We start from the raw sequence: 27,928 nt of genomic DNA, 5'->3' as shown, positions 1-27,928 counted from the left end.
GTGATACGATGATTAATTCCTCCCTCAACATGTGGAATTAGCATTGTTTAATACTATATGGTTCAGTCAAGTCCCTATTGTCAAATATGAAATATTGTATAATTCAAACAATAAAAAACAACAGAAATAGTGAGTGAGGGACATCATCTACTGTCTCATTTGCATGTCACTGAGTTGTGAAAAAAAAGTGAAACTTTAAAATGTCATAACTTTCTCATTTTACATCCGATTTTGATGAAATTTTCAGCATTATGCTTGCTTGAATTTTCTTTATTTATCCAATTCAATGTTTTTCTGGGGTGGACTTGACCTTTCATATGTAAAGCTAACTAGGCGAGTTGTGAAAAAATCACATTGTGCACATAATGATGATAATGATGTACATACATATATATATATATATATATATATATATATATATAATTTATATATATATATAATTTATATATATATATTGCAAATTTTACTCTTGTTGTCGACTACTTGTACATGTGTTCCATCCAATTAAAAATCCTTTCTTTTCCAAATGCTATAACATTCTTTTATAATTTTACTCTTATTGTTGACTTCTTGTACATGTATTCCATCTATTTAAAAGTCCTTTCTTTTCAGAACACTACACGAGAATACCATTAGAAAAATTGTCTACAATCAATACAATCTTTTCAGATATTGTGGTATATGGTGTTTACCCTTTGCAATATAATGACCTGAAATTGATACAATTTCATTTTTTCACAAAACAATATACTTGTATAGACTGTCATATGTAGCAAAAATGTTGTATCCAAAGATTTGTGTAGTGGCTAATTACTTTTGGTTTGTTTTCACTTTGGTTGACAACTTGACACATATAGAGTGAGATGATTCTTTTTTCATGAAGAATTGCCCATTGCGAATAATTGATGTTGAACAATTGCTTATTCCTAACTAGTGAAAACATGAACAAGCTGTACATGTAAGTACATATATAGGCACCATGATCAGACCACAAAACACTCAAACATAAATCTTAAAAATTTGATACTTTATTTGAGAAATGATGATGTATTTCGTTTAAGTATGATCCATACTACCCACTCACAAATTTCTGTAAGTTCACTTGTTTTTGTATCATTGATTTGTTTAGTATTTCTGATTTATTGTAGAGTGCTTCATATAGAATTTTTTGGCCTTTGATAAAGAAATAATTAGGCGCTTTATAAGTATCATTATCATTATTATTTGCAATTGAATAATTGAAAGAGAAATGAAATAAACCAATGAATAATAAATCAGTATGGAAGACCAAACAGGGATGCCCTGATGATTTGGTGAAACTGATGGATCTTAAAAATCTACATGTTGTATAAGAGCACACTAAACAAAAGACACAATCTTTATGGATTACATTTAAAAAAAATGCACATTACTTTAATATATATTTACTGTTTATGCAAAAATAATTTGTGCAATGTGATAAAATGCAAGTTATATTCTACCTTCATATATATTGCAATATATTATATTACAAACAGAGCAAGACTTTTTTCTTTTTTATTTCTAAATAAATGTAAGTCGCAATATATGTTAAAATATTAAGCAGCATTTATGAAAATAGGGATTCTAAGTACGATGTCTTGGAAGACAGGCTATTTCTCTTTCTTTTCAATAACGTGTCCATGGCTGACAACTGACATCGCCATTCCTAGCTGAGCTGTGTAATAGGTTGTCATGACGATGGACTGGGATGATGGGATAGCGCTGCGAAACATATTCGTCGCCAGGACCAGGTCCGAGATACAGAACAGGACCGCGCCTATCCCGGCAGCCATTTTGGTCCATGTCCAGAGGTTCTCCGCAAACTGGACCCGGGCGATCGCCCTCCACAGCATGAGCATGATGAGGATGATGTACAGGGCGCCGAGGAATGTAAGTTCGTATGCGGCAAAACCTGGGTAGAGGAAGCCGTAGACGACCCCAGCAAAGGGCATCAAGGGCACCAGAATGGAGGGTTTTATTGGGTTTGTACCAAAACTAAACGCAAAGATGTACATGACATGCGCCAGCGCAAAGAAGAGAAGTCCGTGGATGAAGTATTGGTTGACGTAGACGAGACAACCATCGCCTATGCAGGACAGGACAAGACCGGTTAGGATTGCGAGATGGTACTTTGGAAAGACCGAAAACCCTTGCTTGCAGAAGAGGTAAATCTCGTGTATGACGAAGCCGCAGAGGCAGAGGATCGGGAGACACTTGCAAGCGATGGCCAGCCACGAGGGTTCCGGTCGGAGCAGAAAGTAGAGGATGGTTCCGTTGATGAATGGGATGAGTCTCGGACATACTGCTCTGGCCTGAAGGAAGATAAAAAGGGATACATTTACATTATCATGATCATTATTATTATTGTTATCAATACAGGGTCTACTGATTATTAATATTGTAGTACTTTAATAGTAGTATAAAGCAGTAGTCGTAGATGTAGGCCTAATCGTTTTGGACCTGATTAAAAAAGCGCTGCTGTACATAAGAATAGGAATCTGATAGATAAATGTACGTAAAATCCCATATTCTTGCGAGTTGTGACTCTTGTCAGAGGCGTTGATTGTCTGAACAGGATGCAATTCGAAGAACTTTGCATTTATTGCAAGCAATATTCCATAATTGTTTGAAAATTTTAATACTTAGACCATATGACATTTGATTGTCAAAATTTATTTTAACTGGATTTGTTTTGGTATCACACTTAAGCACTGGCGTAAATCCGTGTTGATGGGTGGGGGGATGACTGAAATATTTTGGCATTTTTTTGCAATCATGTTTTTAGATATGCAAGGAATTGTCATTGATATGTCCACACTGGCGTTCCGTGGGTCACGGCATTGTGGAGGCACCAGCAAATTTCTTTAATCACTGAATGAGTGCGCGAAGCGCGAGTTGATTTTTTTTATATTCACACCTAAAAAGGGACATTATCAAATTTATGTAATCATGATAGGTACCTGTCTTGCTAAACAATGCGAGCGCGAAGCGCGAGCTGAAATTTTCGTATATTTTGACCACAAACAGCGATATTTTTTAGAATATATTTTAGGAATCTATTAAGAGTATGCATATCTCACCATAGTCCCCTAATGCAAGTGCCAAGCGCTTGCTGATTTTATTAGAATTACATCTGAACACATGAAACACTCTTTGTAGTCATTGCAATCATGATTATCATACGCATCTCACCAATCAAATATTGCGAGCGCAAAGCGCGAGCTGAAAATTTAGATAATTCAGACCTGAAGTGGGGCATTCTAAGGTTTCTTTGTAGGAATTAACTAGGACCATATAGGTATTTCATTAACCAAATGATGCGAGCGCGAAGCGCGAGCTGAAAATTTTTCATATTCAGATCAGAAGGGACATTTTAAGGACTGATTTTAGGAATTCACGAAGAGCAGACATATCTCACCAATCCACTAATGCGAACGTAATCACGGACAGGAAATGTTTATATACGGAGACCTTAACATGGGGCAATCACTTTTTGAGTCATGTAAAAGAAGCATATGTCAATATATGATAACTCAAGTGCTAGAAAATATATTTGGTTTATATTGACTTAAAAACGTGATGTTTTAGTACAACAGGATTATATATCTTGTTAAACAGACAATGCGAGCACCAGGAACAATGAAGACGTAGGCCCTGGGCAAATTATGTTTCATAAACTAAAAAGTTATGATAAAAAATGTTTCTTATGTTATGTAACATAAATAATTATAATATAACATTATAATGAATTATATTTTCTTCTTTCCCACTACATTTCTCTTCCTTTCTCCCTCATTTCTCCTTTTCCCTGTTTTTTTTTTTTTGGGGGGGTGGTCAGCCGATGGGGGGTATTAAGTTACGCCACTGTATGTCCATATGGCAAATACCCCTCCGATATAGTTATCTTTTTTACCCCATGATGGTTTAATGGTTTTATTAGAGATTACATTCAAAATGTTTTGACATTCCATCTTAATCCCTCCCCCCAAAACCCCAACATTGATGAATTGGAAGAAACAGGGGTTTCTCTTCAATGTTATAATAAGGACATAAGTATTTCGTTTGCAAATGGTGAACTGCCTCTTTATTTGCATTTTATGATCCAATGATATTGTTTTATTTGTTAAGCGGTATTTTAGGAAGAATTTTCACCAACAAAACAATTATCTCTTGTGATTTTTTTCATTTCTTCCGTAAAAAGTGGGGGGATGTTTGTACAGGCCATCCCCCCCCCCCTCCTCGAAAAGTGGGGGGATATATCCCCCCATCCCCCCGGGATTTACGCCAGTGCACTTAAGCCATTCTCGGTGAAAGAGTGAGTTAGTTTTCAATGATTAGGCCTAATCAAATATTATTATGTTTAATATGGACACCTAACTGTTTTCGGAAAATACAAAAAGTTAGTCCTCCTCAACTCAAGCTAATTTAACTTACAACATCAACTTTGAACATCTTGATCACATGCATGACTTCAGAAGTTCAGCCTCAGCCTGGAATAGAATTAGAAAAAGATTAACAATCCTGATCCTCTCTACGAAAATTCGTAGCGTATAATGTCGTCGAGTAGCGAGCTGTTTTCACGTTTCACCTGTTCACAATCACGTTGAACGAAGTTCTAGTTTTACACGCGCGAAAATCACAGAAAGTCTAACCGGGAAGTTATCGAAATACGATTTACGAATGGGCAATATGGCTACAGATTTAACACTGGATCACTTAAAAACACATCCAAGTCTGGTTCCATCTGTTAATATTAAAGTTTAGAATCCTTTGTGTGTGAATCCCATTGTTATCCCGGCTTCATTGATGTCGTTGCATAACGTAAGTACGGTACCGTATACCTCGAGAACAATTGCAATGTTTACGTTTTCTCCGAATGACGTTGTTCTCGCACGGACACGTGACCGAATCGTACTCGTTATTCGGTCACGTGCCGGAGAGAGAACGACGTCATCGCGAAAACGTAAACATTGAACTCTTAATCCCGTTGCTGCTCACTACTCGGATAGTTTAATTTGGTATTCAGTGGTTATAAATGCACCGGTTTTAATTTATTACGAAATACCGGTACAAAATCAAGAGTTTAGTTGCAAAAGGGGTTAGGTCCACTTTGGACCATTCCGAGAAAAAACATGTTTTTATTCTCACTTATTGCAATATTCTTATGAGAAACTAAATTGTCATGACGTACCGTGACTATCCTACCATGTGAACATAAAATTGGGTATAAAAGAAATTTACCTGTCTTCAATTTTTTTTATATATATCAAAAAAATATAATTGTGGACCTAACCCTTTTGCAAATGAACTGAAAATGAATCCAATCTCTTTTGATTAAAAAAGTAATTTTTCTTTGCCACTTTCATTCACGTTTTCAAATTGTCTTTGGCATCAGAGTGACTAAATGAGTTTAGAGACAGAAACCAATAAAATTTATGAATAATGGACCTACCCCTTTTGATAAATGAGTTCTTCAGAAGAGTTTAGTTGCAAAAGGGGTTAGGTCCACACCTATAAATTTTTTTTAATTCTCCCATATTGCAATATTCTTATGCGAAACTGAATTTTCATGAAACGTGAGAACATGAAATTTTCAGAGTTGTGCTTGTTTTTATTAAAATCAAGTTTTTGTTGGGATGAACTTTTCCTTTAATGAGCAGATTTGCCAAGAAAGCGATGAACAAAACAATATATATTTCTTTAAATGAACACCCCTATGGATTACACAGTATGTACATTTTACTTTTTCAAAAATAGGCTAATCAAGATAATAATATAACAAATGATTATGAAGAAGAAGAAGAAAAGAAGGAGGAGGAGGAGAAGGAGAAGAAGAAGAAGAAGAAGAAAAAGAAGGAGAAGAAGAAGAAGAAGAAGGAGGAGAAGAAGAAGAAGAAGAAGAAGAAGAAGAAGAAGAAGGAGAAGGAGAAGAAGAAGAAGGAGAAGAAGAAGAAGAAAAAGAAGGAGAAGAAGAAGTAGAAAAAGAAGAAGGAGGAAAAGAAGAAGTAGAAGAAAAAGGAGAAGAAGAAGGAGAAGAAGAAGGAGGAGGAGGAGGAGAAAGAGAAGAAGAAGATCAAAAGAAGAAGGAGAAGAAGAAGGAGGAGGAGGAGAAAGAGAAGAAGATCAAAAGAAGGAGAAGGAGGAGAAAAGAAGATCAGAAGAAGAAGAAGATGATAAGTTGTATTATGTCTATTTGTTGGGTTTCTCTTTTTGATTTACTATCTATGAGTTTATATTTGCACAGAGAAGATACATGTAAAAATTATAGGCCTTGCATTGCTTCTTAATTGATAACACACTAATTACTGCTGTCTGGATGTATTGAGAAGTAGCTGTGGTATCATTCAACTGGGTCTATATATATTATACAAGACTATACTGCTCAGACTGTTGCATTATGGGTTAGGATTCTGGCCTGGTGGGTGTTTCATAAAGCTGTTCGTAAGTTAAGAGCTACTTTAAGAATGACTGGTGATCCTTTCTTGTGGTAAATGGTATACACCATTGGCGATGGAATAGCGCGTAAGAAAGGTTCACCAGTCGTTCTTAAAGTCGCTCTTAACTTACAAACAGCTTTATGAAACGGCCCCCAGGTTTGAGTATAGTTGAGGACTTGTGGAGCTGTTCAGTGACCATGGAATGGTTTTAAAAATGGGGGGGGGGTGGCCCATGCTAAAAATCACAATCAGATAGTCACTTTGGACATTTATTAAAAAAGTGCCTATTCAAACAATTTATGATGCAAAACAGCACGAAGAATGGCCGAATGGTCAGCTATGTCTAAACTACCCAAAATGACCCTCATAGGTCAAAACTGAAGGAATAAATTACATGAGGTTGATTGTTATGATCAAGAGCACGTTAAAAAAAAGAATCTGGATTTCTAAAGACATCCAATCGTAGTTCTGATCAATATTTGTAACACATTTGGACAAAGACTATCATGTAATTAATGGTCATGCTTGGTCAAAACATGGCCAAAATGTCCACTTCTATTATTATTTGGCAAATGAAACCACTTTATCTGGAATCTGGGTGCATTTTTACTTAGGATAGATTGGATGTGGTTGCAAAAGCATTCTGTTAAGGGACCATTTTCCAAAGAGTGGTCAAGATGGTCATGTTTTGTCAAAAATTGGTCAAAATGGCGTGAGTGTGATCAATAAGATTGACATTTTGGGAATCAGCACACAATTTTACCCGGATAAGCCTGTCAAACCTTCCCCACCAAAAATTCTGAATAATTTACAAATATACCAGGCTTTGAGTAAGTATAGCGGGAATTATTCATCGGAGGTTGGACTGGCATTACTATTTTTCCCGAGGGGAAAATAGTAATTTGGCCAGTACAACCGAGGATAAATAATTCCCTCTATACTTTTGAAATAAAGGCCTGATATATGTTTTATATCCTACATTTAATAACTGAATAATGTAGAACAATAGTTTATCTACTCTTGTACACGCAGTTCACCTTTTGCTAATCTGAAATTAAATACCGGTATAGATAACGCGCTGCGCTGATCTACTTTTTCCGAAACCATGCGCTCAGCGGAACGCGGATTTGTGCCTGCGCCGTCCCTTCACGGGACTTGCCCGGTAGAGTCAACTCGCTGACCGGTGCGCCCGAGAAATTGCATGATCTGTGTCAATGATCTGTGACGTCAATGATGGAATAGTCGACTATTCCATCATTGACGTCACGGAATAGCACATTTTCTTCGGTGGGCGTTTCATTTTCGACATCATCGCAAAATAGTGAGAATATGTTTGGTCACATGATGCTATTTAAACCAATCAGTATACAGAATTTAATTAATGTAGGATATAAAGCCCCCTATCTCCTAGAATATATCTTCATTTTCACAAATTGAGACCATTTATCTCTCCAATCTTCTCCAATTTATGTAATAATCAGTTACTCTTATATAGGTCAGTGATAGAGCTGATGAAGATAAAGGTGGAAGACTGTGCAGTCACAGGGGCGGATCCAGCTTTTTATAAAGGGGGGGGGTTGGGGTGGTATGCGAGGGAGCGTAGCGACCGAGTCCAAGCGAGCGGAGCGAGCAAGGGGGGTGTCCCCCTCCCACAGTAGGGAAAATTTTTTGAAAATCTGTGTGTGAAAATGGCGTTTTCTTGCATCTAAAAAAAAATAATAATAATCATAATAAATGAAATGAATACATTGAAATAGAATAAAATAAAATTACAAGTTTTAAAAAAAAATAAGATTTAAAAAAATGGTCCCCGGATTTTTTTTTGGGGGGGTTGCAACCCCCCCTCTAGATCCGCTTCTGAGTCAGTGTGTGTACGTGAGGGTGCATGTGTGGGTGAAAGAGGGTATATGTGCGTGAGTGGGGTGTGTGTGTCTAGTGTGTGAGGGTATGCATGCTGGTGTGGGTGTGTATGTGAGTCCAGAAAGGAACTGGGGGTGAAAGGTGAAGACTGTACAGTGTGTGCTGGGAGCGCATATGTGGGTTGTAGATGGTACATGTGGGTGTCTGTTGTGTGTGTGTGTGTGAGTCCAGAAAGGAACTGGGGGTGAATGGTGGAAGACTGTGCAGTGTCTGTGCGTGTGTGTTTGTGTGGGGGGAGATATGTGGATAGAAGGGGGTTAGACTGAGAGAGAGTAAGAGTGATACATGATGCGGGGAGCTAAGGCACAGAGAGGAGGGGCGATGAGAGGGCACCGTGTCTAATACGAAAGAAAGGGCAGACACAGTGACAGACAGAATAAAGCGGAAGCACCCGATAAAAGACTACACTGATGTGGAAACGGACAAATGCCTCTGCACACCTCACGAGTGGTCCACGATCTGATTTTGGAACAAACCACATTTTGATTATTTTCTGAATAGGCAAATGAAAAGTATCTTATTTAAGGTTCAATGAAAACTAATGTACCAATTTCATATGATTGCAAGCCACTATTTTGGAGTAAAGGATGATACATTGATTTCAAATTATGGCTAAGTGTACTGGATGCTATATGACGTCATTATGACTAAAATGCTGAATTCACATTTATTCTAATGTGGAAAGAAGGGTAGTCCCAATGTTCGTACAATGATTTAGAACTTTTTACAGTTAGAAGTTTAAGGTCTCGTTATTCACAACAAATTTTACTGTTTTATTCTAAAGTCGGGTCACGACCAATCTTAACCCTAAATAGACAGGGCTATTTCGACACCTAAGAAGACGGGGGGGGGGGGGCTGATTCAGCCCCTCCGTATGATCTCGGCCGTCGATCGCGCGATTGTGATGAAAATTGGCGCGTGCATTACCCATGGCATTATCTACAAAACTATAATATCAAATTCTGCGAAAAATCTCATTGCTCATTAATTATGCTAATTTATGTGTAAAATCATAAGTTTGCTCTAATTAATAAAATGATGCCCCTTAAATGCTAATTTTTGTTTTACATACTCTAGATAGGCATCTGATCAAATTTATTTTTAAAAAATTTTAACATCACGTTTATTTTCTTATGTATTCTATTGTCTTCTAAATTTCTTTTTCAATGGAAATTGTCGATTACTGTATTTTGGCCATAAGGTAAAATTAATTGATTTTAGCACTAAAAGGCAAAATAATGGTACATTTTATAATTTTTGGTTGAAAACACTATTTGCATTGGATTTGTACACAAATTCACAATTTTGGGTCTGCATGCACTTACAAAATGTTGCGTAATTTTCAGAACCGCGTACCGGGGGTCACAATTTTGGTCTCAAAAGTTGCGCGAGACTTGAAAATAAAAAGTCATAGAGTGTTGCGGTCAAACAATTTCGAGCGGCCGATCTATCGCGAAAAATGTCGAGGGGGGCTGAATCAGCCCCCCCCCCCCAGTCTTTTTAGGGTTAAGGTGTGCAGTGGCATTAAAGAAATTCAGAATGAAGAAAGTGTACAGAAAAGAACAGGACAAAATCTTCTTTAAAAACATTTGTACAAGCAGAATGTATTTATCGTTATTTATGACATTATTGACATGCTCACAATTGTGTTAAATGATTATTTCTCACATTGATAGATTTTATTAAGTTCTAGAACATTACAAATATAAATAATTTGAAGTCCCTCCCCTAATTCTCCTGACAGTAAGATTTTGTTAACACACCAAAGAATCGTGCAAAGAACATTACATTTGTAGATTATCCAACTCCATTTCAACTCCCTCTTTGTCCGCATTTTTATTTTAAAAAGTAGAAGATAAGTCACACGCAGTTTCCTTTGCATATAAATTATAGACTAATTTGGTCTTTCTTAAATAAAAAAAAAACAATTAGGTGTACTTGTATAACAAAATTTCTTTAAACATTTACAAAACCTTGATCAGTATACTAAAAGAATAAGACAAAAGTAAAAAAAAAATGTATTTCAACAGGAATCTGGAAAGTGCATTTTTATCATAATAATAAATAATCCTGCTATTTCATCATATTAACAACAAAGGATGGAAGGGAAACTGCTTCAAAGGTATATGCTCCTGGGATTCAGGAGAGGGCTGTTGGACGGTTTCGATGTGTGCTGTACTCGCCGCAATTACAAAGATCAATGCAACGCGATGCAGCTGTCAATCTTCAGTCAGTTGTGGAGAACATGCACACATGTAATGTTCACATACGCTGGGCTGCTTTTGGCTACATTGGTGCTGGTCCAAACATTTTTTGATGTCAGTTCCCACAGAAGCCGGAGCCAAGATCTTCAAAACAGCAGCTGAGAATCCTCTAGAGTTCGGACATTCAGAACATGGTATCTGCATCAGCATCATATCAAGTCGGCATCAATGGGCAGCTGGCACTCCGTGCAGCGCGTAGCTGTGTCCAACAGCGCCCTCTTAAATCCCAGGAACATATACCTTTAAAAGATGCACAGCTACAACACCTCAGAGATATTTACTATGGTGCCTTACCCTACTAACGTCAACAACAAATAATAACAAACTATCGGGGTGTTGCAAGAAACTTGCAATCAATTGCTAGTCTACCTTGGGTCCAAAATCAACCATTCGTCTTGCCATTAAATGCAACTTTGCCCTTGATTTACTGCCCTGCTTCTAACAAGGAGTATAAATCAGTGTGCTATAATCAAAACTGATCTACCCATCGTAAAATTGCAACAGAAATTTGCAATTGATGATAACAAATCTTGCAACACCCCCTAAGTAATATAAAAGTGACAAAATATAAAAGGAGTCTTTACAACCTCGGCAGTACAAGTAAATTTGGCCAACTTAAAATAATTTTAAGCACAGAAAGCAATGTTAAACAAGGAGTAATTTTATTCTGATGTAATTGTGTGCTCAATTAGACATTGGATGTTCCTGACATAGAGTAGACCCATGTGTTTAAAGGATAATTTTTAGACATATACCTTCTTCAAAATGCAAATTTACATTCTGCTTAATCCTAAAAATATCCTCTAACATTTCCTTTGCAAATTGAATGCATTCAACTTACATGAAAAGAAGAGTGTATGTGACCTTTCACCAACACGGCGAGGGTTTTGTTGATAATGATGTCCGAATTTTTGAAATTATCGAGTTACAATGCCCAAACCTCTCCTCTTTAACCTTTCTTCCCAACAGATTGGTTCTCTATGACCGAACATGTTTTTAAAAAAAGCGACAAAACAGTCTTTTACAGTCATATCATTAGATGGGATAATCCTCAAAAGTATTCATTCAAGGCAGGGTACACTCTACGCAAGATTCTAAATACACCGTAATTCTTTCAAAGGTCATAGATGACAGAGCGATCCGTCCAGAGAACATTTTGCTGGTGATCATGGAGCAAAAACCAAGAGTGTGAAGATTTGTCTATCACCTATCGCGTCATGAACCAACTTGAAACCACGGATGAGTATCATCACAATGGCCGCTCTTTCACGATATTACTAAATCAGTCACTAATGATGAATTCATTCTTGGCCAGTAAACCGGCAATATTTCAATAAAACACATAATTGTAGCTCACTATATTAGATGAGACAGGTCATTCAGCACAATTAAAAAAGACAGTCGGTGTTCACAGCTATTGAAAGAGAATTTGATTAGCCGACCTTGAAATCGTCACAGAAATTTTGTATAATACCAGGGAGGTGTTTCATAAAAAGTTAAGTGCGACTGAAACTCATACTTGATTAATAATTGCATGGGTTATATAACGCATCATCGCATTGGTCAAATCAATCTCGGACAACATGCACCACTGTCTATTCACCACAAGGTTAGGCATTATATATCATGTGCGGGTTGACGTCTAAGCTATGACACTGATGGAGTGTTGCAAGAAACTTTTGTTCAATTGCAAAATGAAGCATGGTTGGGTGTTGCAATAGATTGGAGTCAACTAAAAATAAGCGTTAAATCAAAGTCCGGTGTGTGCTCAAGGCCGGCCTTGAGGTTAGATTTGCCGGCCTTGGCCTTTGGGCCGAGTCATGTGTATATAGTCAATGGGCATTTTATCCATCGACCTCGTGACTCGGAAGTACCGGCCTTCTCGTCATCCCTGATCAAAGTACCAATGCTTATTTGGGGGGTATTGCGCATGATAGGGGATTGAACGCAAGTTTCATGCAAACCCGCAGAAGTCGCACTCATCGATTTGTGAAACGCCCCCCTCAGGTATGACAGAGGTGGAATAAGTACAGACTAGAGTGAAGTATTCTGTCTATTTACAGCTAGCATACAATGATGATGGGTTATCTAGTAGTATCGACCCCTCCCTCTTCCTCTGTTGCGACCGCGACCGTAGCCTCCTCGCTGGTTCTGGTACCTCTGATTACCTCCTAGCAAACAAAAGACAAAAGATATAAAATAGTAATCAAAAGACGATCATGAAATATGAATGATGCAGGACTACAAAAGAACAAAATCACTTCACATGGGCCGTTTAATAAAGAAAAGGGGTATTATGGCTCCTAAAACGGGCAAGTGATAACAGAAAAAGAGGTGGATTTTGTAAGGCAAAATTGTAAATTTTAACGAAAAGGGTGTTACTGACTAAAAGTAAATCATGACTATTTTATTGAGTAGTGAATTGGTGTGTTATCATTTAAGTGGGCCTATATTACAAGACTACACTGCTCAGAGAGTAGGGTCCATGGTTGCATTATGGGTAATGAACATGGGGAGTTGTTTAAAAAAACTTTTAAGTATGACTTAGAGTCGCACTCAAAGGTCTAGTTGCTCGCTGTATAAAAAGCATGGCAGTATTGGTCAGATCATGACAAGAGGACGCGCACTACTGCGTATTGATCAATAAGATTGCGCATTGTATATCGTGTACGCATCAGCATTCAAGTGCGACCTAAGTCACACTTAAACCATTGTGAAACACCCCTTGGTCAGACACTAGTAGCTGAGGTGGGGCTCTCAAGGCTGCTGGCTCATAAGCCCTTTAAAAGGAACATTTCCGAAGTATAAGACAGATGCTAAACTCACCATAATTATCTCCATAGTTGGTGTAAGCCCTTTAAATAGAACAATTCTGAAGTATAGGAAAGATGCTAAACTTACCATAGTTATCTCCGTAGTTGGCGTCCCCACCTCCAGGCGCCGAGCCTGCCTTCTGACTGTACTTGCCGCTGGGGGGTGCGTACATACCCCTGTTACCCCTCCTCTGCCCACCTCCACCACCGCCTCCTCTATTCTGCTGTTTCTTCTTGGCTGGTGTAGATCCCTCAGGGAATGTGATGGGAGTGATGTTACTCCTCTTTTGTCTGATGTAAATTGAAAGGGAAATGGAACTACAATAAATACTGAGGCCAGTATTCTGAAGTCGGGTCTAAACTTAGGTTTAAAGTATGTGGTTGAAGTATGGATAGCCAATTGTTAAATAAATCACGAACAGTAGAGATATCATATTTCAACTCATTTGGCTCTCAAAACATTCATAATTGTCTAAGAAGTATAAATAAATGGTCTTTTTCATCATCGATGAATCAGGAGAAAGCAGAATAAACATAAGAAACATACAACTTAATAAAAAAATGAGACACCTTTGGCTTCCCATTATTTTAGCACAGAGTTGGACCATGGTCTAAGTTAAACCCGACTTCAGAATACAGGCCTGATAGTACAAAATTACAAACATATACATATATCAAGTCAAATCATTTCGAGTGGGGTTCACACAAGGGCCCTTAATTTTGAAGTTATTTCAACTTCAAATTTAATTTAATTTTGTGTCTGTGTTGACAGTATCGTAGTTTAAAACTACAAGATGACTGTAAGTTTTTAAAAACCAGTGGCATTATGAAATGTCTGCTGGACGTAAATCTTGTTCTACCCTAAGTTACTCATATCCAAACAGTGTCAAATTTCACATGAAAACACATAATAATCAGCTTTAACTCATTGACTATTGAATCCTGCATGAATCCCATATCTCTGTTCAGGGATCATCCGGTACCAACCGGTACGCTGTGAAGCGTCGTGGCCCATTGGATTAGTCTTCTGACTTTGAAACAGGGTCGTGGGTTCGAATCCCAACCATGGTATAATTTCCTTCAGCAAGAAATCCATCCACATTGTGCTGCATTCAACCAAGGTTAATTCCTTGATTGCACTGAGCACTGAAAGATGAATGCAAGGAATGCTCCCCAGGGAGTGGAAATTGTGCACTTTTCATGCTTGATTGAAATGAATCCAATGTCCAGGGTAATAATATGCTGTAACGCGCTTTGAGCCATTCCGGGAAAAGCGCTTTATAAAAATTGGCTATTATTATTATTATCATTATTAAATGCAGCTCGAGCTAGGCCGGGGTAATTATAATAAACACTGCACCTCCAAATAGATTATTTCTAGATAGATGGCGCTAAAATGCCTATTATTATCATTACCAGGAAGCTTTTGGTTAAACCGAAAAAAGACAAATGAATTCTTGATGATGGTCTGTCAATACATACCCTGGTTGTTCTTTCGGTGATGGTGGTTGCTTAGTAACCGGTCTCCATGACAAAATGACAGAACTCTTATAAGACGGGGGATTGTGGAACAGATCCTGAATCAAAACAAAGAAAGAGACGGGACTTACTTCAAAAACGTTCAATTAAAAACATAGGTTAACATTACAAAGGTCAAACTTTTAAAAAATCCAGAACTCGGATGTGTATTGTATGTAATATCGTTATTATGGGGGGGGGGAAACAGGAAGAATAAATTGTGCAGACATTTTTTTTACAAAAATTGTGACTGAAATATCATTCTTAATTCATCCCATGGGGAAATTGAAAGTATAGCATATTGTGAATATGGCATAAAATTTGGCAGGGTTTCCGGTCCCTTTATTTTTTTTACTTTCTTAGAGTGAAACGATACCTCAATGTGAATCTGAACATACCTTTGTTAGTAGATCAATATTTGATGTAATTCTGAGAGCTACCACTTTGAGTTTGTTTTCATCTGTTTTCAGCTGATCGCCAACCTTCCCCTCCAACGCTAAACGAAGCTGTCTCTTGTATAACTGAACACCTCGAGCAAAGTACTGCAACCTAGTCAAATAAGAATGAGTAATTAATAACACTGTCACCTTGAAGAAAGATTTAAAAGAATATTTTTTTTTATTTACAACCTTTAACCCCAAACAAAATATGCTATCCAAAAATCATATTGCTTATTGCTATATTTCATTACGAAGAATGTCAACGCAATTTGCATTTGCTCGTTCGAACATCCGCTGACGTCACTTCACACAGAAGAGGGGGGGGGGGGGGCAGAGCCAACCTACAAGGCTCTTCGAATAGGAGCCGAGGCATTAACGAACTGAGAATCGTCAGAGTTCAGACATTCAAGACCATAGCATTGGTTTATGTAATGCCAGGAAAAATTACCTATAAACATAACCAAGGAACTGGGTGCCCTATCGCCCAGTGGATTAGTCTTCTGACTTTAAAACAGAGGGCCGTGGGTTTGAATCCCAGCCATGGCGTAATTTCCTTAAGCAAGAAATTTACCACATTTTGCTGCACTCAACCCAGGTGAGGTGAATGGGTACCCGGTAGGAAGAAATTCCTTGAATACTTGAGCACCTCGGCAGCCCAACCAAAGCCAGGGTTAATATCTAGATCCTTTGGAAGCGCATAGAGACGTTATTCATAATGTATTATGCGCAATACAAGAACTGACTATTAATTATTATTATTATTAAGAAAAAACAGCAATATAAACACCTACCTGAGCCTAAAATCCTTTAGCCTTTCAGCAACAGCTTCTTCCTCACTGGTGAGGTATTCAGGGTGCTTTCTGGCTAGCTGGTGGAATGTGTACATCAAACATTCAACGTACGAGAACTGGAGCTGGGGATCTTCACTGGCAGGTGTGTTCTCACTGTCTTCATTTTCAGCTGGTGGTGGTAATGGCATGTACTCCTGTATATAAATATGAAAATATGATCATTAAAGATAGGAAGTGGAAAGAGTGCATGACTAGCTGGTGTTTTCTCACTTTCTTCACTCTCAGTGGGAGGGCGTCATTGCATGTACTTCTGTAAATATATAATGGAATTTTCATTTTCAATGAAGTATTTAGCATGGAGAATATAACAATTTACAATGGAATACATGGAGCATCTGGGTAACTCCAAAAAGACATGTCATTGTTGAAAAAAGAGAGTTGGAAGTTCCGGAAATTTCTTGAGTTGCAGGGCAGTCCCGAAACAGATGCGAAATACTTTCATCAGAGGAAGAACTTACCACTAATGTGCTGAAGAGGTTTGCTATGTGAGGTTCGTCTGGTAGATCACCGCAGTTGGACGCCATCTCGGCGAGCAGTTTCAACATTTCTAGTTTGGCGCCGTCGGAATCCGAGTCTTTCTCCTTGTCTTTCTTCTCTTCCTCCGTTGCCCCGTTCTCATCGGGCGATGAAGCAAGGGAGCTTAGGTTGGGTAGGACACGTTCACATATGTACGACACAAATGCAGTTGATTGAACGTTTTTCTGTGACAAAACATCAGAAGTTGAAGATATGAACAGATGTACTAATGCTCAAAAGTTAGTGCACCCTACACAAAAATGAACACATTAAAATGTTTGAGTTCTGTAATTAAATATGTAATTGTTAAGTCAGGTGATAAAATATTACATTCAATAAAGTTTCTCTGGACTCGCCAACTTTGTAGTGTTGCTGTGGTGGGGTTCACTAATTTTGAGCACAACTCTACATTCAAACTTGACGATATAGACACATAGATGGAAGGAAACTATCGAGTTCCATGCATAAACTGAGATGCTACTTTACAAGTTTGGCTCGTACTTTCTGTTGCATTTTCCTGCAAGTATTTCAAGTAGATGAATGAATAGAAAGGGGGATATTCAACAAGAATTCGAAGAAAGGAAGGGAGCTTGTCAAGACAATTATGTAGCCCAACAGCCAGAGACAAAAAGAGAGCAGCAATTGCAGGGGGGGGGGGGTCTTAGGAGAAGTGGAAGAAGGGGTAAGTTTGAATTGAGGAATAGAAGGGGTAAACATGGTAAAGTAAACATCCAATTTTGAAAATAAAATTAGTAGAATAGAAAAATTACTAAAATTCGAAGGAAGTCTGATGCACATTATCAATTCGCCAAGACCCTGTATTGCAATTAAATTTGCAAATCAAAACTGCTAATTACAGTGCGATCCGTTTTTCTCATCATCACCATCGAGCTCTTTATAAAACATCAAGGTTCTGCTCATTTTATTTCCAGCTATATTTGACCCTAACAAATGAACTATAACACCTCAAATGAAGAAGTGTGGACATACATGCTCAACTGGGCCCCATCTAATAAAGATTAAAGATTGATCCGATCAATCGTAACTCTATGAAAATCCATCAGTGTCATAATTTTTATCTGTGAAAAATTTGCAATGCTCTTTTTATGCAAAGAGAAGCGCATTGAATTTTCTAGAAAACAATGAATGCATGAATATACATCACAGCTAGAAAATATTTTGAACAAGCACGCATAATAGATGTTGATGTTGCTGGCCGTCCATAGTTGTGATTGATCGGATCAATCATAGCTCTTTGTAAGACTGGGCCCTGGTGATGCTTTATGGTATCCATGTATATTTCACTCTTCCTGAGGATTTTCCCCCATCATCCTATTCTGTTGCAGGGAGGAATATGTACGTGCGAGGAAAAGACTTACCGAAAAGAATGGCATGGCTTGGCGAATGCACTGTATCAACCTATCAACGCAGTCAGAGTCTGTGTGCTGTGAAGAAACATTGGAAAATATACAGTATCGATAATTATTAATGTAGACCGTATTGACTACTGCGGAGGTGAATGGGAACGAAATGGGATCAAAATAAAGTCATCTTAGAGACAGATGGAATCACATTATGTGAAAGAATGATGTATTAAATGTAATCGGTGTTATAGCTACAGTGGACGGCAGCAGTCGGACCAACTGGCACAGTTCGACCATCACTCATCATGAAAAACACTGCTTCCGTCCTCCACTAATTTCAAATGAAAAGCGTTTCAAAACTAACTCCTTGGAAAGAGGAATTGCAGTTGTATTTAAGTTTTTGAAGAAGTGTATCATCAATCAGATATGATTATTTATGTCTGAGGCCAACCTTTAACGTCATCATCCGAAAGACATGACCAGGGCTCGAACCTCAATTTGCGTCAATTTGTAACTTCCCCACATAGCTTGGGATTACAGGCGCACGCCACAACTTGCGTTCATTTCCATCTTTAATCTTGTTTAATTTGCATAATTTACATTAAATATTCTTAAATTTGATAGATATTATTTATTATCAAAGATTTGCTCATGTCAGATTGTTGTTACATGTTCCTTCATATTTTGTTTTAAACTGCTAAATCAGCATGAAAAAACTTGTTACGCCATAAAATAGCAGAGATGCCAACTTTTGGAAATCAGAATTAGGGAGGATTTGCAACTGCCACCAAATTATGTGCGCGTAGCGCACATCTCGAGCGCGGAGCGCTCGACCCTTGCGGCCGGGGTTTCTAGATGCTCTCTGGTGCAATCTGACCCTTATTTTGGGGCATTTCACATGTTTTGAAATAAACATTGTTCCCACTTTTTTAACATTAAAAATATAAAATATGCATTTTCACATTGTAAATAAAAAATGAGGGGACAAAAGAAGTACCTGTTCAACAATAATAATAAGGATGAATTATCACTATCGGCTATAGGCAGGTTATGTTCCACTATAAATCCAGTAAAGAAAAGCTCAGCGCTGGTCCCTTGCTTGGTAAAATAAAGACAACAGGGTACTAGTGGAGCTCGAAGATCTTGTCATCACAATGTCCGTGGTAGGCCTATGCCGTTTGCTCCCAAACGAAAGAGCTTCCGAATTATCATCACGACCTCCCTGCTAAACTGAAATGTCCACGCTGCAAATTGCGCAAAATGCATGGTAAATTCCTCTTTCCGACTTCCGAACACACAGGTACTGGAGACTGTATTCAGTTTTATACTTCTGAGACCATTTCTTGGTCTTCTTTTGTTGATTTTCCGCCCTTTCGTGTCAATATCAACCCATCAATACGCCGGAATCACACACCGATATTCCACCGCACGACTCGACAAATCCAGTGGCCGCGAGCGCACACGCCTCGCGAAGCTAGCCGGGCCTACCGGCCTGGTGCACAGTGGATTCCCGTTGGGCATATCACATGCACCAGCTTTTCGCTGCTCCTTATTTGTCTACTTTTCGCACAGAATTTAGTAGCAGCGAACGTAACTTGGAGTTACTACATGCTAAAGTTAGCAGACGATACATGTCCTTCCAATCCAATTTGATCAATGCAAAAAATCGTAATTTCGGGAGGATAAGGATGGTAATCGTAAGGGCGGGAGTTGGGATGAATTTTCGGGAGCCTCCCGATGAAATCGGGAGGGTTGGCATCTCTGAAATAGCGACCACCACTAAAATGGTTCTAGCTAAGAACCCTGAATGTAGTCAGTTTGTTTAATTCAGCAAAAGTAAAAACAATGATACAATTATGAATTTGGCTACATGTATAGATAATTTAACCCAATTCCTTCTGGAACCAGTACCATCCTGTACAAAGTCTATGAGAATGATTGAAATCAGGAATCAACAGGTTAACTGCATTCCAACATGTACAAACCTGGAAATCGGATGTGAGATCTGCCTGCTCTGTAACTAGATCAAGTAATTGCTTCCTTCCTAATAACGTCTGCATGCTGGTTAATCCAGTCAAAAGCTTCATGAATATAACAAACTCTTCCCCGGTCACATCAGCAAGTACCTAGCAAACAAGGAAAAAGATTTAGAATAATAAGATTATGATGGGGAATACTGGGGAGAAAAAGGTGATGAAGGTGATCATTATTATTATTGTCATCATCATCATCCCCCATACCACTTTCACCAGCATCATCATCATCCTCATCACTATTACAATTGTCATCATCATCATTGTCACCACCACCACCATTATCATATTATACCCCCATCATCACCATCAATACCACCTTCATTACCACCTCCACCACCATCATCATTACCGGAAACCCTCATAATCAAAATCATAAAGACAAAGTTCACCTCTTTTGATTTCTCCACCAGAAACTCCTCAACATCTTTAGGTATGCGGTCTGGAGGCAACGTCTGAATCTTGTTGCTGAGGAACTTAATAGCTCGATCTCTAACCTTGTCTTCTCCCGATAAAATCTGATTGAATATTCCACCAAGAGTACCTACAAATATCAGATAATTTCAAATCACTTTTTTATCATTCCTTGAATACTGCTTTAAAATATTGGCTAAGAAAAGCAAGGGTGATAATGGAGTGCCCTGAGATACACCTTTAAATGCACTTATCCTTATAAAGGAATTAACTTCTAGAAGACAATATATAAATACCTAAATCTGGACGTGTTTTCAAAATTTTAAACCTTTGTTCAAACAAATTTGGTCGCTACTACCATGTTTTGAGCTTTAATATGGGAATAAGTCTTTGATTTGCATGTTAAAGTAAAAATTGAGTTAACACCCCATTTTAGTGTGGGATAAACTTTTGGATTCACACTGCAAATTTCTAGGGAAGTAGTTTAGTCTGGGGTTAATTGAGACGTGAAAAAAACAATCATTAAGCCACCTGTAAACTACATAAAAGGTAGCTGTACATTATCACATTATTATTATAATCATTTAAGAACCTCTATTGAATTATATATCGCACATGAAAGTACAGTGTCATGAAATATCACCTATACAAGAGATATTCAGCTGTGCAAGCTACGTAGTACCACCTGTATAGGTACAGTAGTATTCTACATGAAAGCTTAATATCATAAAGTAGCACCTGTATCAGAGGAGATATTACCTTTAGGATCTATATTGTATAGAGCCATAAGAGCCGACCTGACAATGTTTAATTCAGGAAGATCATCTGATTGAAGAAGCTGCGTTAAAACATCTGCAATCCTTAGTAGATGATCAGCCGAATCTCTGCATAGGTTGGGTAGTTCTTTGATGGCTTGACGGCGGATCTGAAAAGGGAAAGACAGGGTAGGAAATAATTGTTCATTACATAGGGGCTATCTTTTTCTCGACGTTGGGGCGATTGCATAATATTGGGGGCTATTTATTTCATTTTAAGGGCTACTTTTATGGGCAACAAGCAATCATGCAGTAGATTTTAAATGCAAATATCATTCTGCTGTAATCTTGAATATTGATTGTGACAGATCTTGGGGCAACTCTAAAAAGAATGGTCACCCCAAAGCATACTTTTGGGGAGATCTTAGGGGCTAACTGGGGTCTCTCCCGTTGCCCTCATATATTTCCTACGATGGTCAAAGACAAAGAATACCACAGTAGTACTCAGTGCTCTAGCTACATCCATTTTAGTGGTGGTCGCTATTACAAAGATTTTCAGGCTGAGTTACAGTGGTCTTAAAGTCAAAAGTCAAATATAAGTGCGCGCCCGTCTAGGCGACCCAGATTGGCTGGCTCCTCCAAAAATGCGCCTTTGAATGTCTTTGACAGATATATGGCAATTATATACAAATGCTCTGCATCATCATCATCATCAAAAGAGAAGGAAATAAATTGAAAATAAACAAATATCTAACAAATATAAGAATATTTAATCTAAATTATGCAAATAAAATTAGGTTACAGATGGAAATGAATGGAAGAGCAATTCCCCTTTTCAAGGAGTTAGTTTCAAAACACGTTCCATAGTGACATTAGTGGTGGACGGAAGCAGTGTTTTTCATGATGAGTGGTGGTCAGATGTCTTCTGTGCTGGTTGGGCCCAACCACTGCCATCCACTGTAGCTACAACACTAGTATACCATTTTAAATCAATCTTTCCAGTACTTTTGACTCTTTATATTCCATATTATTGAATATTGCAATAGGATTGTTCAAACGTCAATCACAAGATGAAGTGAAGTTTCCCCCATCAATCTTTTTTCAACAGTTATTACATAAACATCAACTCCCTGTGAATTTCTTTTAAACAGGAAATCTTTACATTTTTAAATAATTTTTTTTTGCCTTTAAGTATCTACAATTAGTTTCTTTCCATCATGGTTCCTGTTGTAGAATATAAAGCGATCACTTATCCAGAACTGCCAACCTGAACAAGAAGATTTCAGTATTTTCAAGGCTGAAAATCAGTATTTTGGTGAGGAAATTAGTATTTTCGCAGGAATACCATAGAACAAAACATAAACTGAAACTTAAGAAATCAGTATTTTGCATGAAACCATCAGTATTCTTCTCTATTTTCAGTACTAAATACGGAAAATCAGTACTACTTGGCAGCTCTGATTATCTATAACTGATTTCAGGTGACTCTTCATCGGAGCTGAAGTACACTTTGCAATCTTTCCTCAGCTACATCCAGCATGCCTCACAAGTGAGAGATTGCCTAGATCATCAACAGTGATTATTTGCTTTATGCCAGGTGTGTCCACAATTGTTCTGCAACCCAGGGCCCCATCTTACCATCGATCCAATCAATCATGGACAGCCAGCAACGTCAACACCTAAAATGCATGTTTGCTCAGAATATTTCTAGATATGAAGTATATATTCAGAAAATCAACGATTTCTCGCAAAGTCAGTGTGACTCTCTGTTTGGAAATGAGATTGTGCAATTTTCTGTAGAAAAAAATATGGCATCTATTTCCATACAGTCGAGTTGATTGGATCCATCATAATTCTTTGTAAGATGGGGCCCAAAATTTAACTCTACAGCTATCTTTACACCCACAAGCAATCTTTCCCATGTGTAATGTAAGACATTAGCGAGGTAGGAAACGATTCTTACTTTTTAGGGTTATTTTCCTTTTCAACATTGAGGCGATTGCAGGATTTTTTGGGGGGCTATTTCTTTCATTTCAAGGGCTAATTTTTTAGGGATAAAAGCAAATATTTTTCTTCTGCCATAGTTAGGATATTGATTTTCTAAATGATCTTGAATATTGTTTGGAACAGATCTTGGTGTGAATCTATATAGAATGGTCCCCCTTAGCATGCGTTTTAGGAGAATTTTAGGGGCGATTTTGGCTGTGGGCGAAATCATCCATCGCCCTAATATATTTCCTACGCTGGTCATCGGTAACTTACCATCGATACATCATCTTCACATAGATCTAGCTGGGCGTTTATTGCCTGCTCTGCCATAGAAGGGAAGTATTTGAAGAACTTTGGGATGAACTGACCGGCAAGTTGCTTCTGAGGCGAATCCCCTCCAACGGCACTAAGAATGGAGGCATATGACTTTTCATGCTGAAAGAGATGAAGATTAGTGATAACGATAAGATAATGGGAAAAAAGGGGGTTGCTCACTTTTACCTTTTGAGGTGCATAACTTTACTTTGTTTTTCTGAAAATTATTGATACATTCATGAATTAAACATTCTTTTAGATTTCCTTAATTAAAGTCACAATGCTGTGCTCTTAAAAGCATTAACATAAGAGCCTTTATAATCAATTTTTAAACATACATGTACATGCAGCAGCACCACATGGCACATTACTACATTTACTTATAGACCTACGTGAAAACGTGTTACATGTACTTTGCAAGCTTCACCATCTTCAATTTTTACTGCCTGACCAAGCATGCCAAAATGATTAGAAATCATTTGAAATGTTGAAAGGTGTCACGATGAGTAATCTGGTATTAACTCCACTCCAGTCTCTTTCTATTTCGCCAAGACAACATCACACATATCACGATAAGTCGATATGCATGCAAGGCTCGACATTAGCGGTGGCCCGGGGGCCACCAAAAATTCATCTCGGGCAACCATTATTGAAAAAATGTTAAGTTTTGATGGCCCGAATCGGGCAACCAATAATTTTCAAAGTAGTGCAACTTTTCTCCCGATTTTGCATGCATTTATCAACTTTCTACAGTTCAACTTGTAAGCCAATTCGTCATGCGCCTTTTTTGTTAAACAACACACAAATACACACACACAAAGATTGCATAGTCATGACTGTATGTAGGCCTACCGCTAGCATACAGTAACTATTATTCAGCTGGCCGCGCCGGCTGTCTGGCCGAGCTTTGCATGCATGAAACCACTGCAGCCAGCTGTGCGCGAGCAGACTATTCAGACTCAGGGAGCTTCGATACGAAATGTTACTGCTAAGAAATCTTCCCCAGAACTTTGAAAATCTACGTCAAAGTTTCATTTTACACCTATGAAATGCACTTCTACAGTCCATATTACTGAAACCTGATTATTTGCAAGCATTAAAAGGAAGAATTATGACCTCTCTTTTGACTCAAAAAGACCGATTTCCAAATGCATTAATACACATAAAACACATAGTTGAGTACATCACAGTCCCACGCGTGCATTTGTATGTTTGTTGATATTTGGTTTCTTTCGAAGCTGTGACTCTTCTAGCCAAAAATAGACAGTTTCTTTCTATTTTGTTAAATGACTTCTTAAACCACTCTTAAGGAAGTGAATACTTTGGGAAGGCATTACATTGATATGAAATGTGAATTTTTCCATCATTTTGTCAAATACAGGGAAGGAATTTTCTTTTTTTTCCAGATAACTTTTGCTGTTTTCTTATTTTTTCCTTTCATTTTTTTTACAGTGATTAAACCATTTATACCCCTTCCCATCGAATATGCCTGATAAATATGTTTTCTACTGAATGTTTCTACTGTTTTTTCTTTCTTCATTTTTTCTTTTGTTTTATTTCATTTATTCATTTTACAATTTTTGTTTTCTTTTTTCAATATACTATTCTAAAAATTATTTTTGTTTATTTCCCCCTTTTATACATTGTTCTAATTCTGCAGCATATCTTTCTGTGATTTTCTCCTGCTATAATATGCTGGAAAAGAGAAAATAATCTGGATTTGGGGCCTGCATAATCTAGGTTTTACAATCAAAAAGGAAGAAAGGAAAAATCATTGTTTTGTAAATCTATCTGAGTTTGCTATATGCACTATTTATTTACTTTACCATTATGAGTGTGTGTCTATATGGAGATTAAAAGTCCACACAACCTGGGAACAATACAATTCTTTTATTCTCTTTCACTCATTTCATATTTACAATGATAGAAAAATTTATATTACCACAAAATAAGCAAAGTAAAATAACAGCAAGTACGATTTACATACAAGATATACAAAGAATAGTGGTAATGACTGCAGAATATTTCAGAAGTTTGTTTTATTCATTTTAATTAATGTTTTTCTTTATATTTTTCGGGCCACCAAACTTTACTGCTGGGCCACCAAAAAAAAATATTTGAAGGTTTTGGTGGCCCGAACGGGCCACCACCAAAAAAAGTTAATGTGGAGCCTTGTGCATGGATCATCTTTGCGAAATACAAAGGAATCAAGATGGCAACGACCAAGGTAAACACGGTGGCAAGTTATCCCCCTTTTTTTTAATATTTTTCTCGTTTTTCAATGAATTCTCGTTTAAAAATGAAATTGATAGTGTAGAAATGTCAGAAATGAAGTTGTTTCCCAATAGTTACAAGGAATGATTAACGCTAGCGGCTAGTGTAAGTAGTACAGGCCCTATAGAAAGAAAGATCTTTCAGAATAAAGCCTAGTACTAGTCTAGTACTAGGCCTACTACTAGAAATCTCCGGCGAAAAGGTTTTTGCGGTAGATCTTCATGCCAATATAGGAATAAAAGGAAGTAATTCCTGCAATCCTGGCTCTGTTGACATGACAGTGAGTATGGCAGTGAGTCCAAACTTCGCGCGTGTCCAAACTTCGCGGACGGTCATTATCTCCAAAACTAGCCAATATCCTTAAAATCTGACATCATCAATGTGAAAAGCGACCTAAAATTACCCTTCGCTGAAAGTTTCTTTAGGATTAGTCCAGTATTCATGAAAATATTGGCAAAAGATCGGCAAATTTGTCACCGTTAGCGCCCGTTTTGAAGAAAGCAACAAGCATCACGATACCATTTTACAAGCAGAAATCATAAAAAATGTGAGTTAAATGTGGTACTAACCGATTCCATAGCATTTTGCCATCAATCTAATATAAATATTTCACTTTTTGAGCTTGTGTCTTTGTTTAAATATCCACAAAAGCTTTGGTACGCGAAGTTAGGTCACACTTTTTCTGAACGGTTTTCCAGCACAGCCCGCATTAGCCGATCGGAATAGAATTTTGAGATCGCGATACCGGCGAAACCCCGTGACCTACTTTACATTTTACGTCTATGATTTTATAGTTTACGATCTTGCTGTCAATGTGGTTACTATTTCTTGAATTGGTTTTGTATAAATTATGAATAATTTGTGGACAAAATTAAGCCTGATGAATATTTTTGAAAAGTGCGCGAAGTTTGGACACCCCATCATAAGCCGTAAACGGCGTTACTCGTAAGCATACATTTGTAAATGATTTTTACTCTAGTTTAAGTTTAACTCCATCTGCAAGAATCTTCAATCCTGAAGGAGGAAGATTTAACCCGAAGAAGAACGTTAGTGGGAGCCTCCACTCCTGGCCAAGTCACCCGGGACGAAACTGCATTTGCGCCAGACTTTCAACTTCGTCTTCGTTCATAAGAGGGTGACCGGATACACCGTCAATATTTTGTTCTATTTATAATCTACGTGCACACAAATTCATAATTGCGTTAGGCCTAACGTGTAACAAAAACTACATCAGACTCTTTTGCACCCATCGAAAAGCTGTCAATCTGGCTCTCGTACTTACCTTCCCGGCATCTGTTCCAGCTTCAGCAAGGATCTCATAATCCTTGTAAAGTTGTTCAATAGTTACCATGATCGAACATATATTGGATCAAGGAATTAACTGAAGTTTAACTCAAATTCGGTCCCTAGAAAATTGTCCAAATAACACGTCTCGCGATTTAATAAGCGCTAGCGCAACGCGAGCTTTTCCAGCTTTAGCGCCATCTATCGTTAGTAGCATGATATGTTTTGTATACTCAACATTTTTTTTTATGAAGTATTAATTTTGAAGGGCTCATCCTTTTGCATCGAATTTGATTTCTTTTTTGTCTCGATGTATAGACATTCAGTAGCTCTCTAGGATGATACCAAACAAAAGTTGAAATTCCCATTAAAAAGTTAACAAAAATGGCAAAGAAAACCACTGGTTTACAAATTATTAAAGGGGTTAGATCAACTCAATTTGGTTGCAAAAGGGTTATAGATCCACAAAGATTTTTCTTTGTAGAATCTAAAAAAAAATATGAAGACAGTTAGATTTCTTAAACCAATTTCTAGAACCAATTTTATGTGTACATGATAGTAGGGTAATATGAGATATTATATATATCCTTTTTAGTAGTAAGGTGTTTTCAATTTAGTGCTGTGTTAATGTTTTTCGATCAATTGCAATTATTTTCTTCTCTTCTCTCAGTCCTTTACTTTTAATAAACTTTACTTACATCTCTTTAGCAGTTGGCATGA

At 37.6% G+C, this 27,928-nt stretch overlaps 2 protein-coding genes across 2 annotated transcripts; both read right to left on the bottom strand.

The window, feature by feature from the left end:
- Nucleotides 1–445: 445 nt before the first annotated feature.
- Nucleotides 446–4,562, bottom strand: LOC121421742 (lysoplasmalogenase-like protein TMEM86A). The gene is made up of 2 exons (XM_041616535.1): nucleotides 4,456–4,562; nucleotides 446–2,333 (listed from the first exon to the last, which is right to left on the bottom strand). The coding sequence occupies exons 1-2, from the start codon at nucleotides 4,486–4,488 to the stop codon at nucleotides 1,632–1,634; spliced, it is 735 nt and encodes a 244-aa protein (XP_041472469.1). The 5' UTR covers nucleotides 4,489–4,562; the 3' UTR covers nucleotides 446–1,631.
- Nucleotides 4,563–10,321: 5,759 nt separating this feature from the next.
- Nucleotides 10,322–27,380, bottom strand: LOC121421045 (apoptosis inhibitor 5-like). Its single transcript, XM_041615642.1, has 12 exons — nucleotides 27,207–27,380; nucleotides 23,609–23,770; nucleotides 21,351–21,516; nucleotides 20,570–20,721; nucleotides 20,130–20,270; nucleotides 18,160–18,225; nucleotides 16,723–16,965; nucleotides 16,205–16,398; nucleotides 15,372–15,522; nucleotides 14,938–15,032; nucleotides 13,544–13,746; nucleotides 10,322–12,813 (listed from the first exon to the last, which is right to left on the bottom strand). The coding sequence occupies exons 1-12, from the start codon at nucleotides 27,273–27,275 to the stop codon at nucleotides 12,731–12,733; spliced, it is 1,725 nt and encodes a 574-aa protein (XP_041471576.1). The 5' UTR covers nucleotides 27,276–27,380; the 3' UTR covers nucleotides 10,322–12,730.
- Between the last annotated feature and the right edge of the window lie 548 nt (nucleotides 27,381–27,928).

Source organism: Lytechinus variegatus, chromosome 9 (assembly GCF_018143015.1).
Source record: "Lytechinus variegatus isolate NC3 chromosome 9, Lvar_3.0, whole genome shotgun sequence".
Lineage (NCBI taxonomy): Eukaryota > Metazoa > Echinodermata > Echinoidea > Temnopleuroida > Toxopneustidae > Lytechinus > Lytechinus variegatus.
Note: the sequence above shows the minus strand (reverse complement) of the source record. Positions and strands in the feature narration are given on the sequence as shown.

Coding starts and splice junctions, on each gene's coding strand:
- LOC121421742 (XM_041616535.1), bottom strand. CDS start 4,488: ATGCATGTGATCAAGATGTTCAAAGTTGATGTT. Junction 2,334..4,455: donor AGATGTTCAAAGTTGATGTT/GTAAGTTAAATT, acceptor ATCTTCCTTCAG/GCCAGAGCAGTATGTCCGAG.
- LOC121421045 (XM_041615642.1), bottom strand. CDS start 27,275: ATGGTAACTATTGAACAACTTTACAAGGATTATGAGATCCTTGCTGAA. Junction 20,722..21,350: donor ATACAATATAGATCCTAAAG/GTAATATCTCCT, acceptor TGATATTTGTAG/GTACTCTTGGTGGAATATTC. Junction 15,523..16,204: donor CTAAAGGATTTTAGGCTCAG/GTAGGTGTTTAT, acceptor TTATTTGACTAG/GTTGCAGTACTTTGCTCGAG.